This window comes from Cetorhinus maximus, chromosome 17 (assembly GCF_964194155.1).
Source record: "Cetorhinus maximus chromosome 17, sCetMax3.hap1.1, whole genome shotgun sequence".
NCBI classification, from domain to species: Eukaryota; Metazoa; Chordata; class Chondrichthyes; order Lamniformes; family Cetorhinidae; genus Cetorhinus; species Cetorhinus maximus.
Genome location: NC_135895.1, coordinates 46,449,058 through 46,469,511, shown reverse-complemented (window position 1 = coordinate 46,469,511; position 20,454 = coordinate 46,449,058). Strand labels below are relative to the sequence as shown.

The 20,454-nt window shown below is 43.6% G+C and overlaps 1 protein-coding gene across 1 annotated transcript in view; it reads right to left on the bottom strand.

Moving 5' to 3' along the window:
- agbl4 (AGBL carboxypeptidase 4) overlaps nucleotides 1-20,454 on the bottom strand; it is a 1,138,261-nt gene that overhangs the window by 1,023,529 nt on the left and 94,278 nt on the right. The window contains exon 3 of the mRNA XM_078561909.1: nucleotides 10,016-10,140. Within this exon, the coding sequence (XP_078418035.1) occupies nucleotides 10,016-10,140 (125 nt within the window). The remainder of the gene's footprint in view (nucleotides 1-10,015; nucleotides 10,141-20,454) is intronic.

Genomic DNA, 20,454 nt, shown 5'->3' with positions numbered 1-20,454 from the left:
TTTTTTCTAGGCCAATCCCTGCCCTGTGCCTACACTATAACTTTGTATCTTCCTCCGCTTCAAATACTGATTCAATTTTCCCTTAAAAGATGCAACGATCTCTGTTTCACCCAATCCTTATGGTAAAGCATTCCATCCTCCAACAACCCTCTGTGTTAAGAAGCTTTCCGTGTCCTTTCTCTTCTTTAGCTATAAAAATCAATGACTCCCTATACAGAGGAAATAGTCCTATTCACTATCAAATGCCATAATAATTTTTAAAAATTTTATTAAATCTCTTTTTAGCCTTCTCTTTTCCAGTGGAAATAGTCCCACTACCCAAGTCTCTCCTCAGAGCTACAGTTTCCAATCACTGGTATCATCCCAGTGAATCTGGGTTGACATACTCTCAATAGTTTGAATATCCCTTCTGTAATAGAGTGCCTAAAATTTCACACAGTACATAAAGTGTGCCTAACCAAAGTTTTATGTAAACTCACCACTACTTCATTATTCTTGTACTTGTACTTCGTTATTCTTGTAATTTATTAAACCCCAATTTCAACTGTCTATTTTATGGCTTGTCTGCCTGCTCTTGCACTTTAGGAACATTGGGTTGAATTTTCTGTTCGTCGGGCGGGCAGAGCTGACCCAATCGCGGGCCGCACCGCCATTTTACATGGGCGGGCCAATTAAGGCCCCCCCAGCATGACGTCCGCAGGGAAGCGCTATGTGCTCCCTGTGTGGGCGGTGGGGAAAGCCCTAAAATCGAGAGTGCGCTCTTTTGCGCATGCGCACGAAAGAGCACACTCATTTCCCTGAGGCTAAGTGCAGCCTCAGAGAGATCACCTCGACTTTTAAAAATAATAAAAATAGAGAGAAAAAAAATCCTTTACATGTCCCCTCATGTGGCAATGTCACATGAGTTGGGACATGTTCATAATTTCCATAACAACTTTATTACAATTTTTAAAACCCTACATGAAACCTCATCCCGCCGCTGGTTGGACGGGCAGGTCGTTTTATTGTTTAATTGATCCTGTCAATGGCCTCAAGTGGCCATTGACAGGTCGGCGGACCCGCAGATGATTTTGCTGCACCCCCGCCTTCCTGAAAATTTAAATGGGGTGGGGTGACGTCGGGGGTTCCGCCCGACGTCATTTTACGCGTCGGCGAGCGGGCCCCGCCCCCGCTCGCCGATGGTAAAATCCTGCCCATTATATATTTGAACTCCTAGGTGTCTGGGTGGAATCATCTATGCCTGCTGGCGTAGGGCGCGCTCGACAGCATGAGCAGACAATATGAAGTGAAGGCCAGAAATTGATTTCACGGCGTCATGAAACCAGTTTGCAATTGTCCACTCAGCCCGTCGAAGTGTAGTCATTGTTGTAATGTAGGAAACACAGCAGCCAATTTGTGCATAGCAAGCTCCCACAAACAGCAATGTGATCATTATCAGATAATTTGTTTCTGTAATGTGTCATGAAAAGCCGATTACAGCCACAAATTACTTACAAGCATATTGAACTTTTTAAGAAAGACTTGTGTGTTTATAAATAAATAAAACCAAGAACACTGAGCAAAAGACGGCTGATAACATAAAGTGACCATTTTCTGGAAAATTCCTATATGGATTATACTCACAGGCCTGCCCTGAAAGAACATGGAATGTCCCACCTGAAAAGGTGTCATGGCCATCTTCAATCAGAGGCACTTAAAAGGGAGATAGGAAAGATGTAAAAGACTGAACTTTAATCTCCTGTGCTTGCAGAGACAAAAAACTGATTTGCACATCTCAGCAGTCACCCCAAAATCAATTTCCTGTTGATTTATATCTCAGAATTTATAAATAGTTCAGAGATGGATCCAACATGACTATTTCCCCTCATGAGAATACACAGGGAAAAATCAGTTAAAAAGCACTGTGTGCTGGTATGCTGTGTATGACAGCATGCAGAAGAACAAGAGTCACCCCCTTGCAGCTTGCAGGCAAAAGGATCTCTCTCTCTCTCTCTGTTGCTGGAAGCAAAGCTCAGGAGAAGCCACAATCTAAAGGAAATAGGACCTCCTTTCAGTCACCCTACAGAACCAAGTGTCTCCAAACCAACTGCGAAACTGCCAAAGTCAGCTCTACCGGAATTACCCAATTTAACATTCGCAATGTGCTGCCATCTATGACTCACGGACAAGCCAAAAACTGATTAATATATATTTTTAAACTTTTATTTGAACTCTTAATTTCTCATTTCTGATCTGTGTGTATGTGTGTTGCATTTTTTATTATTTTTTCTCGGGTTTTAGTAACTAATAAACTTACTCTTTCTTTGACTCAAGAAAGCCTGGATAAATTGGCTCCTTCTAAAGAAATAAATACATTTGGACTGGGAAAAGGTATCCACGATGGGAAGGGGTCCTTTTTAAAATATCCTGTTGCGACCATCCAAGGCAGTTGAATATAGAAGGGGAACCAGCGCATTCCTCCTCACCGGGGAGGACAACAAAATTGGGGTCGCATTCGGGAAGTTAACAAATGGGGAACCTCGCCCAGGGACCGGTTGTGACAAACTGGGGGCTCGATGCCGGAATACTTCCCACAGACAAAAAAATTAGAGTGGGGAAAGTAAATTGTTCCTTCGAAACCAATTTTAAAAAAAACGCAAGAAGGTTTACCTGAGTCTACCCTACTAAAGTGTAAAAACATCCACATTTAATGCCAGTGTTTTTACAGATAGAAGGGATGTTACTTATGAAAATTTAGCAGTTTTGACCCTCGAACAGTTGAAAGAGCTAGCGAAGCACTTAGTATTAGAATTTCACCTGAAAGCTAGAAAATCCAAAATTTTAAAAGGGGTGGCCAATGGTCTACAGGTGGAAATTGAGGACAACAAAACGAATAGAGTAGCAGTCAGAGACATTAAAATTGGAGCAGCGAAAATTAGAATTTCAGGAAAGAAAGAAAGAGGAAAGACGGGAAAGAGCACCAAGAGAAGAGAGAGGATTTCAGGACAGAGAGAGGGAAAGGGAGTTTAAACTAAAACAGCTCGAGCTGAGAGGCAGGAATCCTTTTATGTCCCTTGAAGACACCAGCAGTTCAGACTTAAGGGCTGAGGGAATTTGGTTTGCTCATTTATTTCATAAGTTTGATGAAGCAGAAGTGGAAGCCTTCTTTATCTCTTTTGAGTGGTTAGCACAACAGTTAAAGTGGCCAGTCCAACACTGATCCCTACTACTGCAGGTTAAAGGGGCCAGCCAAACTCTACTGCTGGGAAAAATCATGACCTTTTCACCAGAGAGTGCAGTAAGTGCCAAGATGTTAGTAAAGGGGATTGAAGGTACATGCCCATCCCCTTATACCAGGTGCATATGGAGTGCAACCTTGTGTCAGGACCAATGACCATGGGCCTCAGCAATGACCTGGCGGGGTCAAAGGTAATAGAATCTCCAGTGGTCTCAGGGGAGCCAACTGAGGTCAGGGAGACAGAACAACTGCAGGGGAAAGTGCCTGGCATTTTCCCTGACTGTGTGGTGAGATAAGCTCCGTCAGAGTGGCACTGCAAGAAGACCCAGTGGTCTGGTTATCTGAAACCTTTCTTGGGAGTCTAGAAGACCTTAAAGAGATAATAAATAGATCTTCAATGTTAGCGGTCCAGCAAGCTGACCCACTGTTAAAAACATTAGCTCAGACTGCCCACACTGAAGCTGAGGCAGGAGCAGTCCCTGAATGCTACTACATTAAAAGGAGGTGCTAATGATGAAATGGACATCCCCAACGCAGGCCTGCAAACGAGGAATGGACAGTGATCCACCAGGTAGTGGTGCCACCAAGGTACCGTAGGGAAATATTATGTCTGGCTCACGAAATTCCAATGGCTGAGCATGTTGGCATACACAAAACCCAAACCCGCATCAGCCAGCATTTTTACTAGCCACACCTCCACAGGGATGTCATAAGGTTTTGAAGAACCTGCCATACCTACTAGGATGTGGGAAAACCCCAACCTGCAATAAAACTAGCACCTATGATTCCCATGCCGGCTTTTGGGCAACCATTCAGCAAGGTTCTTTTTTTTATTCATTCACGGGATGTGAGCTTTGCTGGCTGGGCCAGCATTTATTGCCCATCCCTAGTTGCCCTAGAGTGTGGGGGGCCCCTGCTCAAAAAGGGGGCTAGCAGTATATTCTTACCGTCATGGACATGGCAACCCACTTCCCAGAGGCTGTTCCCCTGAGAACCACATCTGCCAAAACTGTGGTGGGGCCATTTATCCAATTCTTTACCAGGTATGGGTTGCCCACTGAGGCCCAGTCAGATCAGGGCTCAAATTTCATATGCAAAATATCCCAGGAAGTCATGGGTAACATGGGCATGGCCCAGCTGAAGTCATCAGCATACCACTTGCAGTCACTAGAATGGTACCACCAGTTCCTAAAAACAATGTTCAGGGCGTACTGCCACGAGTAACTCAATGACTGGGATAAAGGACTCGGTTTTCTTCTGTTCGTCACCAGAGACTCACCCAATGAGTCCACTGGTTTTACTCCGTTTGAATTAGATTACGGGCAGCAAATGTGAGGGCCTCTGAAACTAATCAAGGAGAGGTTTTTAGAACAGAAAGAGGAAGTCTCCATGTTAGACTACGTAAGTGTTCCGGGAGCAACTCATGAAGGCCTGTGATGTGGCCCGAGAACGTTGAAAAATTCTTCCTGCGCTTGACGGAGGCAGCAATGGTAATGAAGAAATTGGGAAGGGAACCCATGCCCCTCACCATTCTCAAAGCATGAACGTGTTGCTATCAATGAAGGGCAGCCATCCCAGTGGGATTGTGGAGGAAAATCCAGTTTCAATACATAAAAGAAATTAACAGTTCTCCTGTCATAAGCCATTGTAAATTTCTATTCTGATGAAACAGAACATGAAAGTAAAAGGACAAACATCTAAAGCAAAACAAACTTCAACCTTTTCAGCTAATAGATATTGAAATACAAAAATCCAGTGAATGTGAATATTTTGACATTCTGTAAAATTTAGTTACCATTGAAAACTTTAATTTGGAAAACCATACTTTTTTTCTACCGATCACTTCAAAAAGAGCTGAAGCAGAATATTCAGTATTACATAGAATGTCATGGTTATACTGTACAGCTTAGAAACAGGCCTTTTGGCCCAGCTGGTGCTTATACTCCACACGATTTTGCTCCCATTTTAACTACTTCTTCTCAACCTGACAGCATATCTTCCCGTTCCTTTTTCTCTCATTTACTTGTCTAGTTTTCTTTCAAAAACATTCAAACTATTTACCTCAACCACTTCCAGTGGTAGCAAGGTCTACATGCTAACCATCGAATGATTAGATGGATGGATATAAAAAAGACATTTTAAAACTTGTCAAAAGTTGGGTTTGCCTCAAGACTGTTCCTTTTTCTATTAGTCTCGCCTTCTCCTCTCTTCTTTGTGCTTAAAAGCAGAATCCATGAGGTTCGGCAGCCAGTAGTTCTATCCGGAGATCCAGTCCATTCGGAGGGTCAAGCTGTATTTGCATTGGGCTGACAGGCTGTGACCAGGAATGGAGCACCCCAAAGGAGCAAGTTGGCTCCAAGCCTCAATATCAGGTGGCTCCTGTCAACTTCCAGTTTGAAGGAAGGTTCATGGAGTGAGCGCCATTCTGCTGAGCAGCAGTACCCCAAGCTACATTTGTAAATTCTAAAAGAGCAGTCCTGCTTTCTGATAAGATCATGCGCAATATCAATAACTAGTATTTATATAGTGCCTTTAACACAGTAAAATGTCACATAGTGCTTCACAGGAGCATTATCAAAAAGCATCTGACACTGAGCCACAAAAAGAGATATTTGGAGCAGGTGGCCTAAAGCTTGATCAAAGAAGTAGGAGAGTCTTAAAGGAGAGAGAGGTAGGGAGGCAGAGATGTAGATTGGGAATTCCCTTTTGAAAGCATGAATGAGCATTTTAAAATTGAGGCACTGATGGGCCATGAGTCAATGTAGGTCAGTGAGCACAGGGGTGATGTGTGTAAGGATGATTGACATGATATGAGCAACAGATTTTTGGATAAGCTTTAATTGATAAAAAGTAGAAAATGGAAGGCCAGCTATGAGAGCATTGCAATAGTCAAGTTTAGAGATAACAAGGACATGGATGAGGGTTTCAACAGTAGATAAGCTGAGTCAGGATGGAGCCGGGTGATGTTATGGAGATGAAAGTAGTCTTGGTGATGGAGCAGACAGATGTCCGGAAGGTCATGGCAGGGTCAAATGCAACACCAAGGTTGTGAACATTCTGATTCAGAGAGAGGGATGGAGTCAGTGGCGAGGGCAGGGAGTTGTTGGTAGGAACTGAAGCAAACAGCTCAGTTTTCCCAATATTTAGTTGGAAGAAATTTCTGAAGTAACTAGCCCTTGTCACTCAATAGCCAGCCTATGACTTGGCAGCCTCATGAGAATAAAGGTGGCACAGATGACTGGCACTGAATATAAGAGTCATAGCCATTGCTAGGATAGCAGGCTGAGACCTGCATGATTCATTTGGTCGCAAACCAGCTGTAGATTGAGGAAGTGAAATCCACTTTGCTTGATATTAGGGAGCAACTAAGGCAATGTGTGCAGTCTATGGCACCTCTCACCCTCGGAAGCCTGCCAAGCAGGTAAAACCGAGTGATCTGTCTCTTTCATCTTGTTTTGCTCTGTCAGTAGGGAAGGAGGTGTTGGTATTCCATCTGGCACGGATAGCTTCAGTGACTTCTCTGGTATATCAACGTACTGCAAAATTTGAGAATTGGCTGATGTCATCTGTTGCAGCCCAATAAGGGCCAGTGGCATAAAAGTTGATGGCCACAGTGACCTTGACAGCCATAGCCACAGTTTATTTTATTTGTTCATAGGATGTGGGCACCACTGGCAAAGCCAGCATTTGTAGCCCATCCATAATTACCTTTGAGAAGGTAGCAGTGAGCTGCCTTCTTCAACCACTGCAATCCTTATGATGTAGGCACACCCAGCTATTAGGAAGGCAGTACCAAGATTTTGATCCAACAACAGCGAAAGAACCATGATATAGTTCCAAGTCAGGATGGTGTATGACTTGGAGGGGAATTTGGAGATGGTGGTGTTCCTATGCATCTGCTATCCCTTATACTAGGTGGTAGAATTCACAGATTTGGAAGGTGTTATTTAAGGAGCCTTGGTGCATTTTGTAAATGGTACACATTGTTGCCACTGTGTTCTGCTGGTAGAGAGAGTGAACATTAAGGTGGTGGATGGGGTGCCAATGAAATGGGCTGCTTTGTTCTGGATGGTGTTGAGCTTCTTAAGCTTTGTTGGAGCTGCATTCACCTGGAATTCAGCTCCCTTGTCTATATTTGGACAATTCTGGAGCCGAGCTGTCCTGGTCAGCCAAAGCTTGAGTTATTGCAGCAGGTGTAGTTAATGTTGGAGAAGTGTTCCCTAAATGCCCTCTGTGGATATTGCGAATTTCTAAACATACATACGCTCGCAATTTCCATAGGGAATTTAGGGAAAACTTCTCTGCGCTCTGTGCCTACCGTTCAGTCCCCCCACCCTCTTCCCTCTTCCACAGCTGGCTCTATTTTGTGGGCTTACTTCCTGTTCCCTTTCATCCTCCATCCCAAAGACAACCACACAAAACTGCAACCAAGCTATTTCTGAGGAAAATAACGCTAGTGCAAGTCTCACAAAATGTTCCTCTGTGCAGACCAAGTGAACTTTCTAGAATGATGAAACACACCAAAAGTGTCCAATGTCATGCAACAGCCTGAAATGATAAGCCAGCAACTAACCTGTAATTACTGTATGATCCCTTTAAAAATGCCAATGAGGGGCCTTCCTACCAGTTAGCACCATGGTGTACTGAGTTCAGCATGTGACGAGGTAAGTGCTGCAACTTTTGAAAATCAAAACCTGCAACACTCACAGAACAATAACTTGAATAAATTATTTTTCACTTTTAACATGTGCCCTTGTCATCAGAGCATCTGGCTATCCAGCATGACGGCAGCCAGAAATGTGTACACCTTTCCACCATATTGGGAGCTTAGCAGACCTGAAAAATGGCATCTCCAACCCAGTACATTAACTGCCATCCTGCTGGGTTTGGAAAATAAGAGAAAAAAATTAACTATATATATTATATATATATATGTATATATATATATATATATATATAAAAAAGGAACATAAAATCTTAAAGGCCATCTATTTATAATTTCCCCATATAAGCAGGTATTACAGAATCTGATCCTGAAAATACTGTAAAAAGCCCTGCAATACCATGTAATAAAGCCATTATTTAACTTATTCATTCAGAACAAATCAGTGGCCCTGACAATAATACACACTGCACTGTGCTTTAAGATGCCTGTGGAGACCAACAAACCAAAAGAACCAAATTTACCAAACAACCCAAAGAGAAAACCAATGGACAAGATTTCACTTTTATAACTTTTACTTTAACAATCAAACCAAAATCAACAAAAAATACACATGAATTAACAGGCAGATTATGGTAAATATAAACTATAAATTGCACATAAATAGCAGATACAAAGATAAATCTCAGAGATTTATTGAACTGTCCACTCAGCATATATGGCACTAACTTCAGCCACCAGGTCCTTCAAAACGCTGGCCTCCCTCAGGTAGAATTCCACCTCCTTTTCCTCAGAATTATTCACCGTTTCTCATCCGATAGCTGCTCCCCTTCAACCCAAGTTCTACAAGCACAGTCTTTACCAAAAGGGCACACTTCTGCAGAACCTCCTCAGCTCTGCTTACGACAATCTTGATGGAGTGGATCCACCAGGATCGCCTTTATCTGAACACTCAGTCACACCTCTGTACACTGTATAGTGCTGGTCAATCAGTTCCTTTAAAATAATTGAAACAGCGACAGTAACTTTATTTTTCCTTATCTCCGCTCCCAGTTCCAGCCTTCATGTTCACCACTTTCCAACTGCCTCATCTCCAGTTTACGTGGTCATGTGAACACCTTTTTGCACTACCTGGAGTCACTAGGACCTGTTTTGTGTCCTACAGCCCAGGTCATGTGATTGCCTGAACCCTCAAACCCCTGTTGAGAAATCACCTCCAACTGCCACCCAGCTAGTGCCGTTGAGCCTCGGGACAGGGGCTGGTACAGATGGCTGCCACCACTGCCTCTAGCCAAGTTCTGGTCTCTCATACCCCGTGCATGCAACTCTGCCACCTTCAGCCAATTGGCTTGTGTCGACTCCATCATAGTGCAAACAGAAAATGAAGTGAAATATGCTCCATCACATTATGAGCAATACTAGAGTCTACTATTTTTAGTTATCAATACTGTCTCAATATCATAATGCGAACTCAGCCAACCACATAAAAACAATCAAGAATAAATGAACATACAAATTCTACTAAATAGAAGCATAAGTCTTGATCAGTAACCCTCGGACAATGAGGGCGCTGCATGAAAAGAAAGATTTAACATTATTTACACAATGAATAATTAATTAAATTTGAATTTATTGATTCATAGCATTACTGAGATCATGATGGAAAGAACAAACATGCTAATTTTGTTATATAAAGAGTTAGGAACTATATTGTTACCTGGATACATATGTATATCCAGAATGCCACATCACTCACTGCTGCAATACAGTCAAGTGCCAAGCAACACTGTATCAGTCTGCAGCACATGGTGAGATACATTCAAAGGAAGCTCCAGCAGTTTGTGTCTAAAAGTGTGATTATTTTGAACTTCTGGGAATCACAAAACATAACAGATTTGTCATTGTGCTAAAGTAGTGAGGAATGTGAAAATATCCTAAAATATAAATCAATTGTATAGTTCATTGGCGTCCCAAAAACTGCAAATGTATTCAGGAAGATCCTAATATTTCCACTTTTTCAGTTAAGAATGTTTATATTCTAAAACAGGCATACGATAGAAGCTTTGATTGAATGTTTTGAACTGAGTACAAAACAGTAGTGCTGATTCAGCAGGATTTAAAAATTAAGTACTTACCTGATATTCCTTCATATTTTCCACAGTAAAGTCAAACCAAACTCTGAAACGAGGATTGCAAGTGTCTGGTCTGATAAACAGGTCATATTCAAATTCTGAGATGTAATCCACACGGCCAAGGTTTCCTATAAAAAAAATTATTGTTCTGACTTTTCTTCAATACAACAATAACTTGTAATAAAACAGAAAATGCTGGAAAAACTCAGCAGGTCTAACAACATCTGTGGAGAGAAAAACAGAGTTAACGTTTCAAATCTGTATGACTTCTTCAGAACTAAAGAGAAGTAAAAACATAATGAAATTTACGCTGTTTCTGGGGGGTGGGGCAGGCGAAGCTGGATAGAAGGTCAGCGATAGGTGGGGGCAAAAAAGAGATTGACAAAGATGCCATGAACAAAAGGACAAAGGGGGTTTTAATGGTAGAGGTAAGGCCTAAAGGAGGTGCTGATAGTGGCATTAAGGTATGAAAGCAGAATGTGATAACAGCAGGACAAGGGTAAGCATTCTGAAAAGAACAACATGAACAAGTGACAGATGGCCTTGTGGGAGTGGGGTGGGGGGAGGGTACAGTGGTGGGGAAAAACAGATCGAAAATAGGATAAAAGGTGGGGATAAAACAATGAATAAATGAATAAAAATGAAAATAATTAATAATAAGAGGACAAAAAATAAAAAATAAAAATGAATATTGAAAAAAGGGGTAAAAAAGGGATCAGGATAGAGAAGAGGGTTCATGGTCTGAAGTTGTTGAGCTCAATGTTAAGTCCAGAAGGCTGTAAAGTACCTAATCGGAAGATGAGGTACTGTTCCCCCAGTTTGCGTTGGGCTTCACTGGAACATTGTAGCAGGCCAAGGACGGACATGTGGACATGTGAGCAGGAGGGTGTGTTGAAATGGCAAGCGACAGGAAGGTCTGGGTGATGCTTGCGGACAGACTAAAGGTGTTCCGCAAAGTGGTCACCCAGTCTGCCTTTGGTCTCTCCAATGTAGAGGAGACAGCGTTTAGAGCAGCAAATGCAGTAGACCAAATTGAAGGAGGTGCAAGTGAAGCGCTGCTTCACGTGAAAGGAGTGTCTGAGCCCTTGGACGGTGAGGAAGGAGGAGGTAAAGAGGCAGATGTTGCACCTTCTGCGTTTGCATGGGAAGGTGCCATGGGAGGGGGATGAGGTGTTGGGAGTGATGGAGGAGTGGACCAGGGTATCCTGGAGGGAACGGTCCCTACGGAATGCCGACATTGGGGGGGTTAGGGGAAGAAGTGGCATCATCGGAACAGATGCGATGGAGGCAAAGGAACTGAGAGAATGGGATGGAGTCCTTACAGTAAGCAGGGTGTGAGGAGCTGTAGTCGAGGTAGCTGTGGGAGTCGGTGGGCTTGTAATAAATATCAGTGGACAGTCTATCACCATACAGTCACCATACCCTCTGAACTTCCCCTCTCCGATGCTGAACCTTCAGTACTCAGCAAAGGACTCAGTTTCATACCCTTACGCCTTCAGCTCAATAAATTTTGGGCTCAGACGATGCTGAACTCTTCTTCCACTGCCTGCGTCTCCATGTTCACTTCTCTGGCACGAGTCCTCCCCCCGTTCCACTGATCCTTTCACCTACCTCCAGTATTCTCCCTCCACCTGGACCCCTCTCTCTGCCCTCTTACCAGCTCTTGATATTTTAATTGAGAACTGTCGGCGTGACATCGGCCATCTCAATTTCTCTGCTCCTCTCACCCACTCTAACTTGTCTCCTTCTGAACTTGCTGCACTCCGTTCTCTTAGGTCCAACCCTGATTTTGTTATCAAACCTGCCAACAAGGGTGGTGCTGTTTTTGTCTGGCGTAATGACCTCTACCTCTCAGAGGCTGAGTGCCAACTCTCAGACACTTCCCCCTACCTCCCCCTGGATGATGACCCCACCGCAGAACATCAAGCCATTGTTTCCAGGACTGTCACTGACCTCATCTCCTCTGGAGATCTTCCCTCCACAGCTTCCAATCTCATAGTCTCCCAATCCCAGACAGCCCGCTTCTACCTCCTCCCCAAAATCCACAAACAGGACTGTCCCAGTAGACCGATCATGTCAGCCTGTTCCTGCCCCATGGAACTCATTTCTTCCTATCTTGACTCCGATCTCTCTCCCCTTGTCCAGTCTCTTCCCACCTACATCCGCGATTCCTCTGATGCCCTATGTAATATCAACAATTTCAGTTCCCTGACCCTAACCGCCTCTTCTTCACCATGGACATCCAATCCCTCTACACCTCCATCCCCCACCAGGCTGGTTTGAAGGCTCTCCAGTTCTTCCTTGAACAGAGGCCCGTACAATCCCCGTATACCACCATTCTCCTCGGTCTGGCTGAACTTGTTCTCTCACTGAACAATTTCTCCTTAAACCTGTCTCACTTCCTCCAAATAAAAGGTATGGCTATGGGTACCCACATGGGCCCCAGTTATGCCTGTCTCTTTTTGTGGAACATTCCTTGTTCCAGTCCTACTCAGGCCCCCTCCCATGACTCTTTTTTCAGTACATCGATGACTGTTTCGGTGCCGCTTCATGCTCTCGCCTGGACCTGGAAAAATTTATCAATCTTGCTTCCAATTTCCACCTCTCCATCACCTTCACATGGTCCATCTCTGACAATTCCCTTCCTTTCCTTGACCTCTCTGTCTCAATTTCTGGTGATAGACTGTCCACCAATATTCATTACAAGCCCACCAACTCCCACAGCTACCTTGACTACAGCTCCTCACACCCTGCTTCCTGTAAGGACTCCATTCCAATCTCTCAGTTCCTTTACGTCCGTTGCATCTGTTCCAATGATGCCACTTTCCAAAACGGCACTTCTGACATGTCTTCCTTCTTACTTGACCAAGGTTTCCCACCCACTGTGGTTGACAGGCCCTCAACTGTGTCCGACCTATCTCCTGCGCTTCTACCCTCACACCTTCCTCGCCCTCTCAGAACCATGATAGGATCTCCCTTTCCTCACTTTTCACCTCACCAGCCTCTGCATTTAAAGGATCATCCTCCGCTATTTCCGCCAACTCCAGCAGGATGCCACCGCAAAACACATCTTCCCCTCACTTCCCGTCGGCATTCTGTAGGAACTGTTCCCCTCCAGGATACTTGGTCCACTCCTCCATCACTCCCAGCACCTCATCCCCTCCCACGGCACCTTCCCATGCAATCGCAGAAGGTGCAACATCTGCCCCTTTACCTCCTCCTTCCTCACCGTCCAAGGGCCCAAACACTCCTTTTAAGTGAAGCAGCACTTCACTTGTACCTCCTTCAATTTGGTCTACTGCATTTACCGCTCCAATGTGGTCTACTCTACATTGGAGAGACCAAATGCAGGCTGGGTGACCGCTGTGCGGAACACCTTCGGTCTGTCCGCATGCATCACCCAGACCTTCCTGTCACTGCCATTTCAACACACCATTCTGCTCTCATGCCCACATGTCCGTCCTTGTCCTGCTGCAAAGTTCCAGCGAAGCCCAATGCAAACTGGAGGAACAGCACCTCATCTTCCGATTAGGCACTTTACAGCCTTCTGGACTTAATATTGAGTTCAACAACTTCAGACCATGAACTCTCTCCTCACCTCTTTTTTTAACCCCCTTTTTCCAATATTCATTTTTATTTTTTTATTTTTATTTTTTATCCACTTATTTTTATTTTTATTTATTTTCATTTTTATTCATTTATTCATTGTTTTATCCCCACCTTTTATCCTATTTTTGATCTTTTTCCCCGCCATCATCCCCTCCCCCAGGCCACCCCAACAAGGGCCATCTGTCACTTGTTCATGTTGTTCTTTTCAAAGTGCTTACCATTGTCCTGCTATTATCACATTCTGCTTTCTTACTTTGATGCCACTATCAGCACCTCCATTAGCCCATACCACTACCATTAACACTCGCTTCTGTCCTGTTGTTCATGACATCTTTGTCAATCTCTCCATTGCCCCCGCCTATCGCAGGCCTTCTACCCAGCTTCACCTGCTCCACTCCCCTTAAACAATATAAATTTCATTACATTTTTACTTCTCTTCAGCACTGAAGAAGAGTCATACAGATTAGAAACGTTAACTCTGTTTTTCTCTCCACAGATGCTGTTAGACCTGCTGAGTTTTTCCAGCATTTTCTGTTCTTGTTTCAGGTTTCCAGCATCCGCAGTATTTTGCTTTTATCAACAATAACTTGTATTTGTTTATAGTACCATTAACATAGTAACACAGCCTTAGGTACACCAAAGAAGCTTTATGAAACAAAGGATTTGATCCAGTGACATTCCAGCAGCAGCGATATAATTCCAAGTCAGGGTGGTGTGTGACTTGGGAGGGGAACTTACAGGTAGCGGTGTTCCCAGGTGTCTACTGCCCTTTTTCTCCCAGGTGATAGAGGTCATGGATTTGTAAGGTGCTGTCGAAGGAGTATTGACGAGTTACTGCTGTGCATCTTGAAAATGGTATACACTGCTATCTCTGTGCATCAGAGGAGCCCCTGCAGCGATGTCTTGGGGCTGAGATGTTTGGTCTCCAATAACCACAACCACATTCCTTTGAAATTGGTATTCCAGCCAGTCGAGAGTTTCCCCCCTTATTCCTATTGACTTCAACTTTACTGAGGCTGGTTGATGGCACACTTAGTCAATTACTGTGTCGATGTGAAGGATAGTCACTCTCACTTCACCAAATGGTTACCTTAGTCCAAAAAGTTGGTTTTAATGAATATCTTAAAAAAGGAAAGAAAGATAGCGAAATAGAGAGCTGAAGAGGTTTAAGAAGTAAATTTCAGAGTTTAGGACTAAGGCATGGTCTCCAAATGTACGGCAATTAAAATAGGAGCTCTCAAGAGGCCAAAATTATCAGAGCGCCTATATCTTGGAAGGTTCTGGACCTGGAGGAGATTGCAGAGATAGGAAGGAATGAGGCCATACAGCGGTCTAGAAACAACAATGAAAATTTTAAAATTGAGGAGCCAGTGTACGTCAGAGAGTACAGTGGTGAAGGTGAACAGGACTTGATACAAGTTTGGACATGAGCAGCAGAGTTTTGGATGGTCTCAAGTTAACAGAGGGTAGAACTTGGGTGGCCAGCCAGGACCAGTCAAGTCTAGAGATAACAAAGACATGGATGAGGGTTTTAGCAATGTGTTGAAGCAGAGACAGAGCCAGGTAATATTACAGAGGTGGGAACAGGTGACCTCAGTTATGGTGCAGGTAGTGTTCGGAACATAAAAGAGTAAATAAGTTGATTTCATGTTTTGGCACTGGTGTTGAACCCGAGCTCTTACAACTTAAGCTGAAAAGAGGGACAGAACATAAGAAATAAGAGCAGGAGTAGGCCATTCAGTCCCTCGAGCCTGCTTTGCCATTTAATAAAATGATGGCTGATTTATTTGTGACCTTAACTCCATTTTCTTGACCCTTCCCCATTACCTTTGACTCCCTTTTTCAATCAAAAATCTGTCTAACTCTACTTTGAATATATTCAAGGTCTGTTATTTATATTTCTTGCTAGTTTCCTCTCATCCTCCAATTTCTCCCTTTTTTTTTTAGTCATCTTTTGCTGGTTTCTAAAGTTTTCCCAATCTTCTGGCCTACCACTAATCTGCGCAGTATTGTTCACCTTTTCTTTCAACTCGATACCACTGCCATGTCCTTAAGACATGAAAGAGATCATAAACTATTTAAATCAAACCACACTTGCTGCTTATTTAAAAATAGACTTTGCTGGACCAAAAACATGGCTTCTACAGGCCACATAATTTGCAAGTTGGCCACAGTTCTGGAAACTTCCAACAGTAATTACAGGACAAGCTCAATCCTCTACCTGTGGAATCTCATACCTATCGTTGTGTGGACCTATTACAATCATTGAAACAAGGGAGCAATAGACAGTCTGTCTCCCAAGCCTGGACTTATATCAAAGAGAGAGAGTGCCATTGAAACCGTTATACCTGCAGAGGCGCTAATAGCCACCATCTATCTCCTATGGTGAACAATGGGTTTTGAGCAGAGACATAGAAACTGATTGTTAACCTGAAACTGACCCATCAATGGGCAACACCATATGACCTAAGCTCCTTTGACCTTTGGAAAGCTTTAATGTTACACTTCTGGACTCCCAGGGCAGTCTGCTGTCAACATCCAACCTGTCAACACCAAAGCAGGACTCCAAGCTGACAACAAAGCCTGCCTCAAGTCTAAACCTCCTCAAAGCTGGTTCCCTGGAAGACTCCTGCCATTGTCTGTACAGTGGAGCAAGTGTCTGTATACCAACCTCATCTTGCGGCGCCATCACCAACTTTGAAGGAATTTGGCAACTCTTGCTTTCAGTTGGATGAACCCGCCTGAACTTTAACTCCTACGTGAAGGAGCCCTCACTGGGCTGAGTTAATATTCCTATCTTTGGATTTTTTTTGTTCTAAGTTATTCTTAGTTGTAAAACTTGTTTCTTTCCTATCTCCTTCTTGTGTGCTTATATGTGTGTATTTAGTTGTGACAACCATCCCCTGGATTTGAATGTATGAATAAGCAATACTTATCATTTAAATCAAAGAGAATTTGCTCTGAGTCACTTTAAAATTGACATCATAAACAAAGGGTTTGGGGAAACATGCCACGGTCTATTTCAAAAAATTATGCACCCTGCTTACAGACAGGCTGTGCAAAATATAAAGGCGTTCAGTTTGCCTCTCTCCCCTGTCCATAACAGAAATTGGGGGCCTCAAGTCCAAGATAGAATCCCTTACAAATTAACCAAAATTTAACCAAAGTCCAAATTTAAGAAACGAACTGAATCTGATACTAAAATGAACCAACTGGAAGCCAGTAGGGAAAGTTCAGCAACTGAAATGATCTTTAAAACAATTAAGCCACTGCTGCAAATTCTCTTACCCTAACACTAGAGCAAAATGGCAAATTCCGGTACAGAGATGTCTGTAGAACAAGGTGACTTAACTGGCGAAACACTGGCATCCCTAAGCACAGAACAGTTGAAAGCTGTAACTAGGGGGTACAATTAAAACTACCCAGTAGGATTAAAAGAACCGAGTTACTCAAGGTGCTGATTGAGCATTAGGCCTGAATTCACAATCAGACAGATAGATGAGGAGTTAAAACCTGAAGTCAATCAACTTCCTGTAGCCAAAATTGGACAGGATAAGCTTAAAATAAGCTAGAGTTTCAGGAGAGAGAAAGGGAAACGCAAGAGAAGGAAAGGCTTTTGGACTCTGAAAATTGGGAATGGAGTTACTCAGAAAGTGAAAGAGATCAGGCAGATGGAAGCTGCGAGGGAAAACCTCTCTCTACCTGATAACCGTCCAAATCTCCCTACCCTAGAACCAAGCTTTGAAGCCCTTAAATACTAGTTCATTCCCAAATTTGGCGAGGGTGATGTAAAATCCATTTTTTCAACTTTTGAGAAGGTAGCAGGACAGCTACAATGGCCATCAAAAATCTGGACTCTTATGATGCAAGGTCAGTTGACAGGGAAGGCCCAAGAGGTCCGTTCTGTGCTGACTCCTCAAATGTCCACTAGTTATGAACAGACCAAGGGAATTAGTCCCAGAGGCATATCGCCAGCGATTCTGGAATGCTCGTACGAAACCCACGCAGACCTAACTAGAGTTCAAAAGGCTAAAACAAATCACATTCAACCAATGGGTCTGCTCTTTAAAAATACAGCGCACCTATGATGAGTTACAAGAACTGGTATCACTAGAAGAACTTAAAAACTGCCGACCCTTCAACCTCAGAATGCATTTGGGAGGAGCAGAAAGTCCTCACAGGCTGGGATGCAGCAGTCACAATGGATAGCTTTGACCTCACTCATAGGCCTGGTGACTCAGGCAGATCCTTTCCAAACCACGCCCAAAACCCTGGGAAAGATAAGGTGGGAGAACTAGAGAGGAAGGGGGCTACACCCAGAAAAGGAGGTACAAATGAGAGTGTGAGAAGTCCTCCCCAAGTCCGAAAGCAGAACACTCGGAGACCGGTGTGTTCCCACTGTAACAAAATAGGACACTTCAGACCTGAATGATGGAAGCTAAAAGGGAAGCCCATGGGTCTTTTAGGCTCCACAAGAGTTGTTCTAAGGAGGATATCCCAGTAACTAGTGCAACAGATCAGACAGGGACCCTCACTGCAGAAACTAGCCCCTCTGAAGGTATTACCCTATGTAGCCGAGCCAGACAAAATCACTGAGAGCTGCCATAGTTTTGCCCTCCCAGGAACAGTGTCCTCAAAATACCCTTGCCAGGATGCGAGCAAATCCAATGTACTGCTCCAGGACACAGGGGCCACTCAATCCTTGATATTGGAGAAAATCCTAAGCCTTTCCCCGACAAGCTGGCTCAAGTCAGGCAAGAAATTCAGTACATGCTGGATAATGACATAGCTGAGCCTACCAGAGTAGTTGGCACTCCCCCATTGTACTGGCCCCAAAGCCAGATAGATCAAAACAGCTCTGCACTGATTACTAGAAAGTAAATGTGTAACCAGGGCTGACTCCTATCCAATCCCATGTCTTGAGGATTGTATAGCCAAGGTGCGGCACTCAGCCTACCTCAGCAAACTCAATATTTTAAAAGGGTACTGGCGAATCCCCACGACCCTCAAGGCAAGAAGAATCTCGGCCTTTGTCACCCCAGATGGCTTAAACCAGCATAAGGTCATGCCCTCTAGCCTTAAAATGTCCCAGCAACCTTTCAAGGGTTGACAAACCAGGTAGTAGCTGGACTCAGCAGTTGTGCAGTGTACCTGTATGACTTGATCATTTACTGCGATACCTGGAGTGACCACCTAGACCACCTGGAGGCAGTGTTCTGGAGCCTGAAAAGGGCAAACTTTATAGCGAACTTGGCAAAAAGCGAGTTTGCAGTCAAGGTGACTTACCTGAGACATGTAGTGGGACAGGGAAACATGCTACCCCACAAAGCCAATGAACAAGCCTTAATTGATTTTCCTACTCCCAAAAAACCAGAGGGAAATCAAGTGTTTTCTAGGCATGTGCAGGTTCTACCAAAAGTTAGTCCCAAACTTAAGCACGCTAGCCACCCTACTAAGAGATGCACTAAAAGGAAACTCAAAGATGGTGTGGACAGAGGTGCACCAAGAGGCTTTTACTAAATTGAAAGCCAACTAAGTAAACAAACCCATACTAGCTGCCCCAGACTTTAGTAAGCCTTTTAGGGTGGCCATCGATGCCAGCGATCTAGGGGTAGGAGCCATCCTACTCCAGGAAGGTGATTCTGAGATCGAGTGTCCAATTGGTTATTTTTCTAAAAATATCAACAAACACCAGAGAAGGTACTCCATAGTCGAGAAAGAAACTCTAGGTCTCCTCCTAGCTCTCCAGCATTTTAAAATCTATATTCGCCATGGGCACCTAGATACCCTAGTATACACAGACCACAACCCTTTAAAATTTCTAGAAAAGTTCAAGGCGACCAACGTCAGGTTGTTCCACTGAAGTTTGCTCTTGCAACCTTTTGACCTAAAAATTATCCACATTACGGGAAAGAACAATGTCACAGTTGACTCCCTATCCTGAGTTTAAACCCTCAGAATGCAGCAGGGAACTAATATTACAGCTGATAGCTGTGTTTGACTTTCAAGTGTGAATGAGAGAATGAATGTATACCTCTCTACTTCTTTCTTTTCTTTTGCAAGAACATGTCAAAAAAACATGAAATAGAATTTATTTCTCCCCCAAAGGGTGGAAGGAATGTCACGTCCATAAGGCATGAATTCGTAAACTGTTTAAATTAAACCTTACTTGCTGCTTATTTAAAAATGGACTTTGCTGGACCAAAAACATAGCTACTTCAGGTCACATGATTTGCAAGTTGGCTACAGTTCTGGAAACTCCCAACAGTAATTACAGGACAAAGCTCAAAGCTCATCCTTGAGGGATCTCATATTTATCCTTGTGTGGACCCATTATAATCAATAGAACAAGGGAGCTACAGATAGTCTGTCTCCCCAGCCTGGACTTATACAAAGAGAGAGAGCCATCGATTCTCGTTATACCTACAGAGGCTCTAACAGCCATCATTTATCTCCTAAGGTGAACAGATTTAGAGCAGAGACATAGAAACTGATTGTCAACCTGAATCAATGGGCAACACCACATGATCTAAGCTGCTTTGGCCTTTGGAAAGTCTTAATGTTACATTCTTGGACTCCCAGGGCAGTCTTCTATTAATATCCAACCTGTCAACACCAAAGCAGGACTCCAGGCTGACAACAAAGCCTGCATCAAGTCTAAGTCTCCTCGAAGCCCAGTTCTCTGGAGGATTTCTACCATTGTCTGTAGAGTGGAACAAATCTCTGTATGCTAACCTCATCTTGCTGAGTCAACACCAACTTTGAAGGAACACAGCGCTTCCAACTTTCAGCCAGATGAACCCGCCTGAACTTTAACTTTTACATGAAGGAAC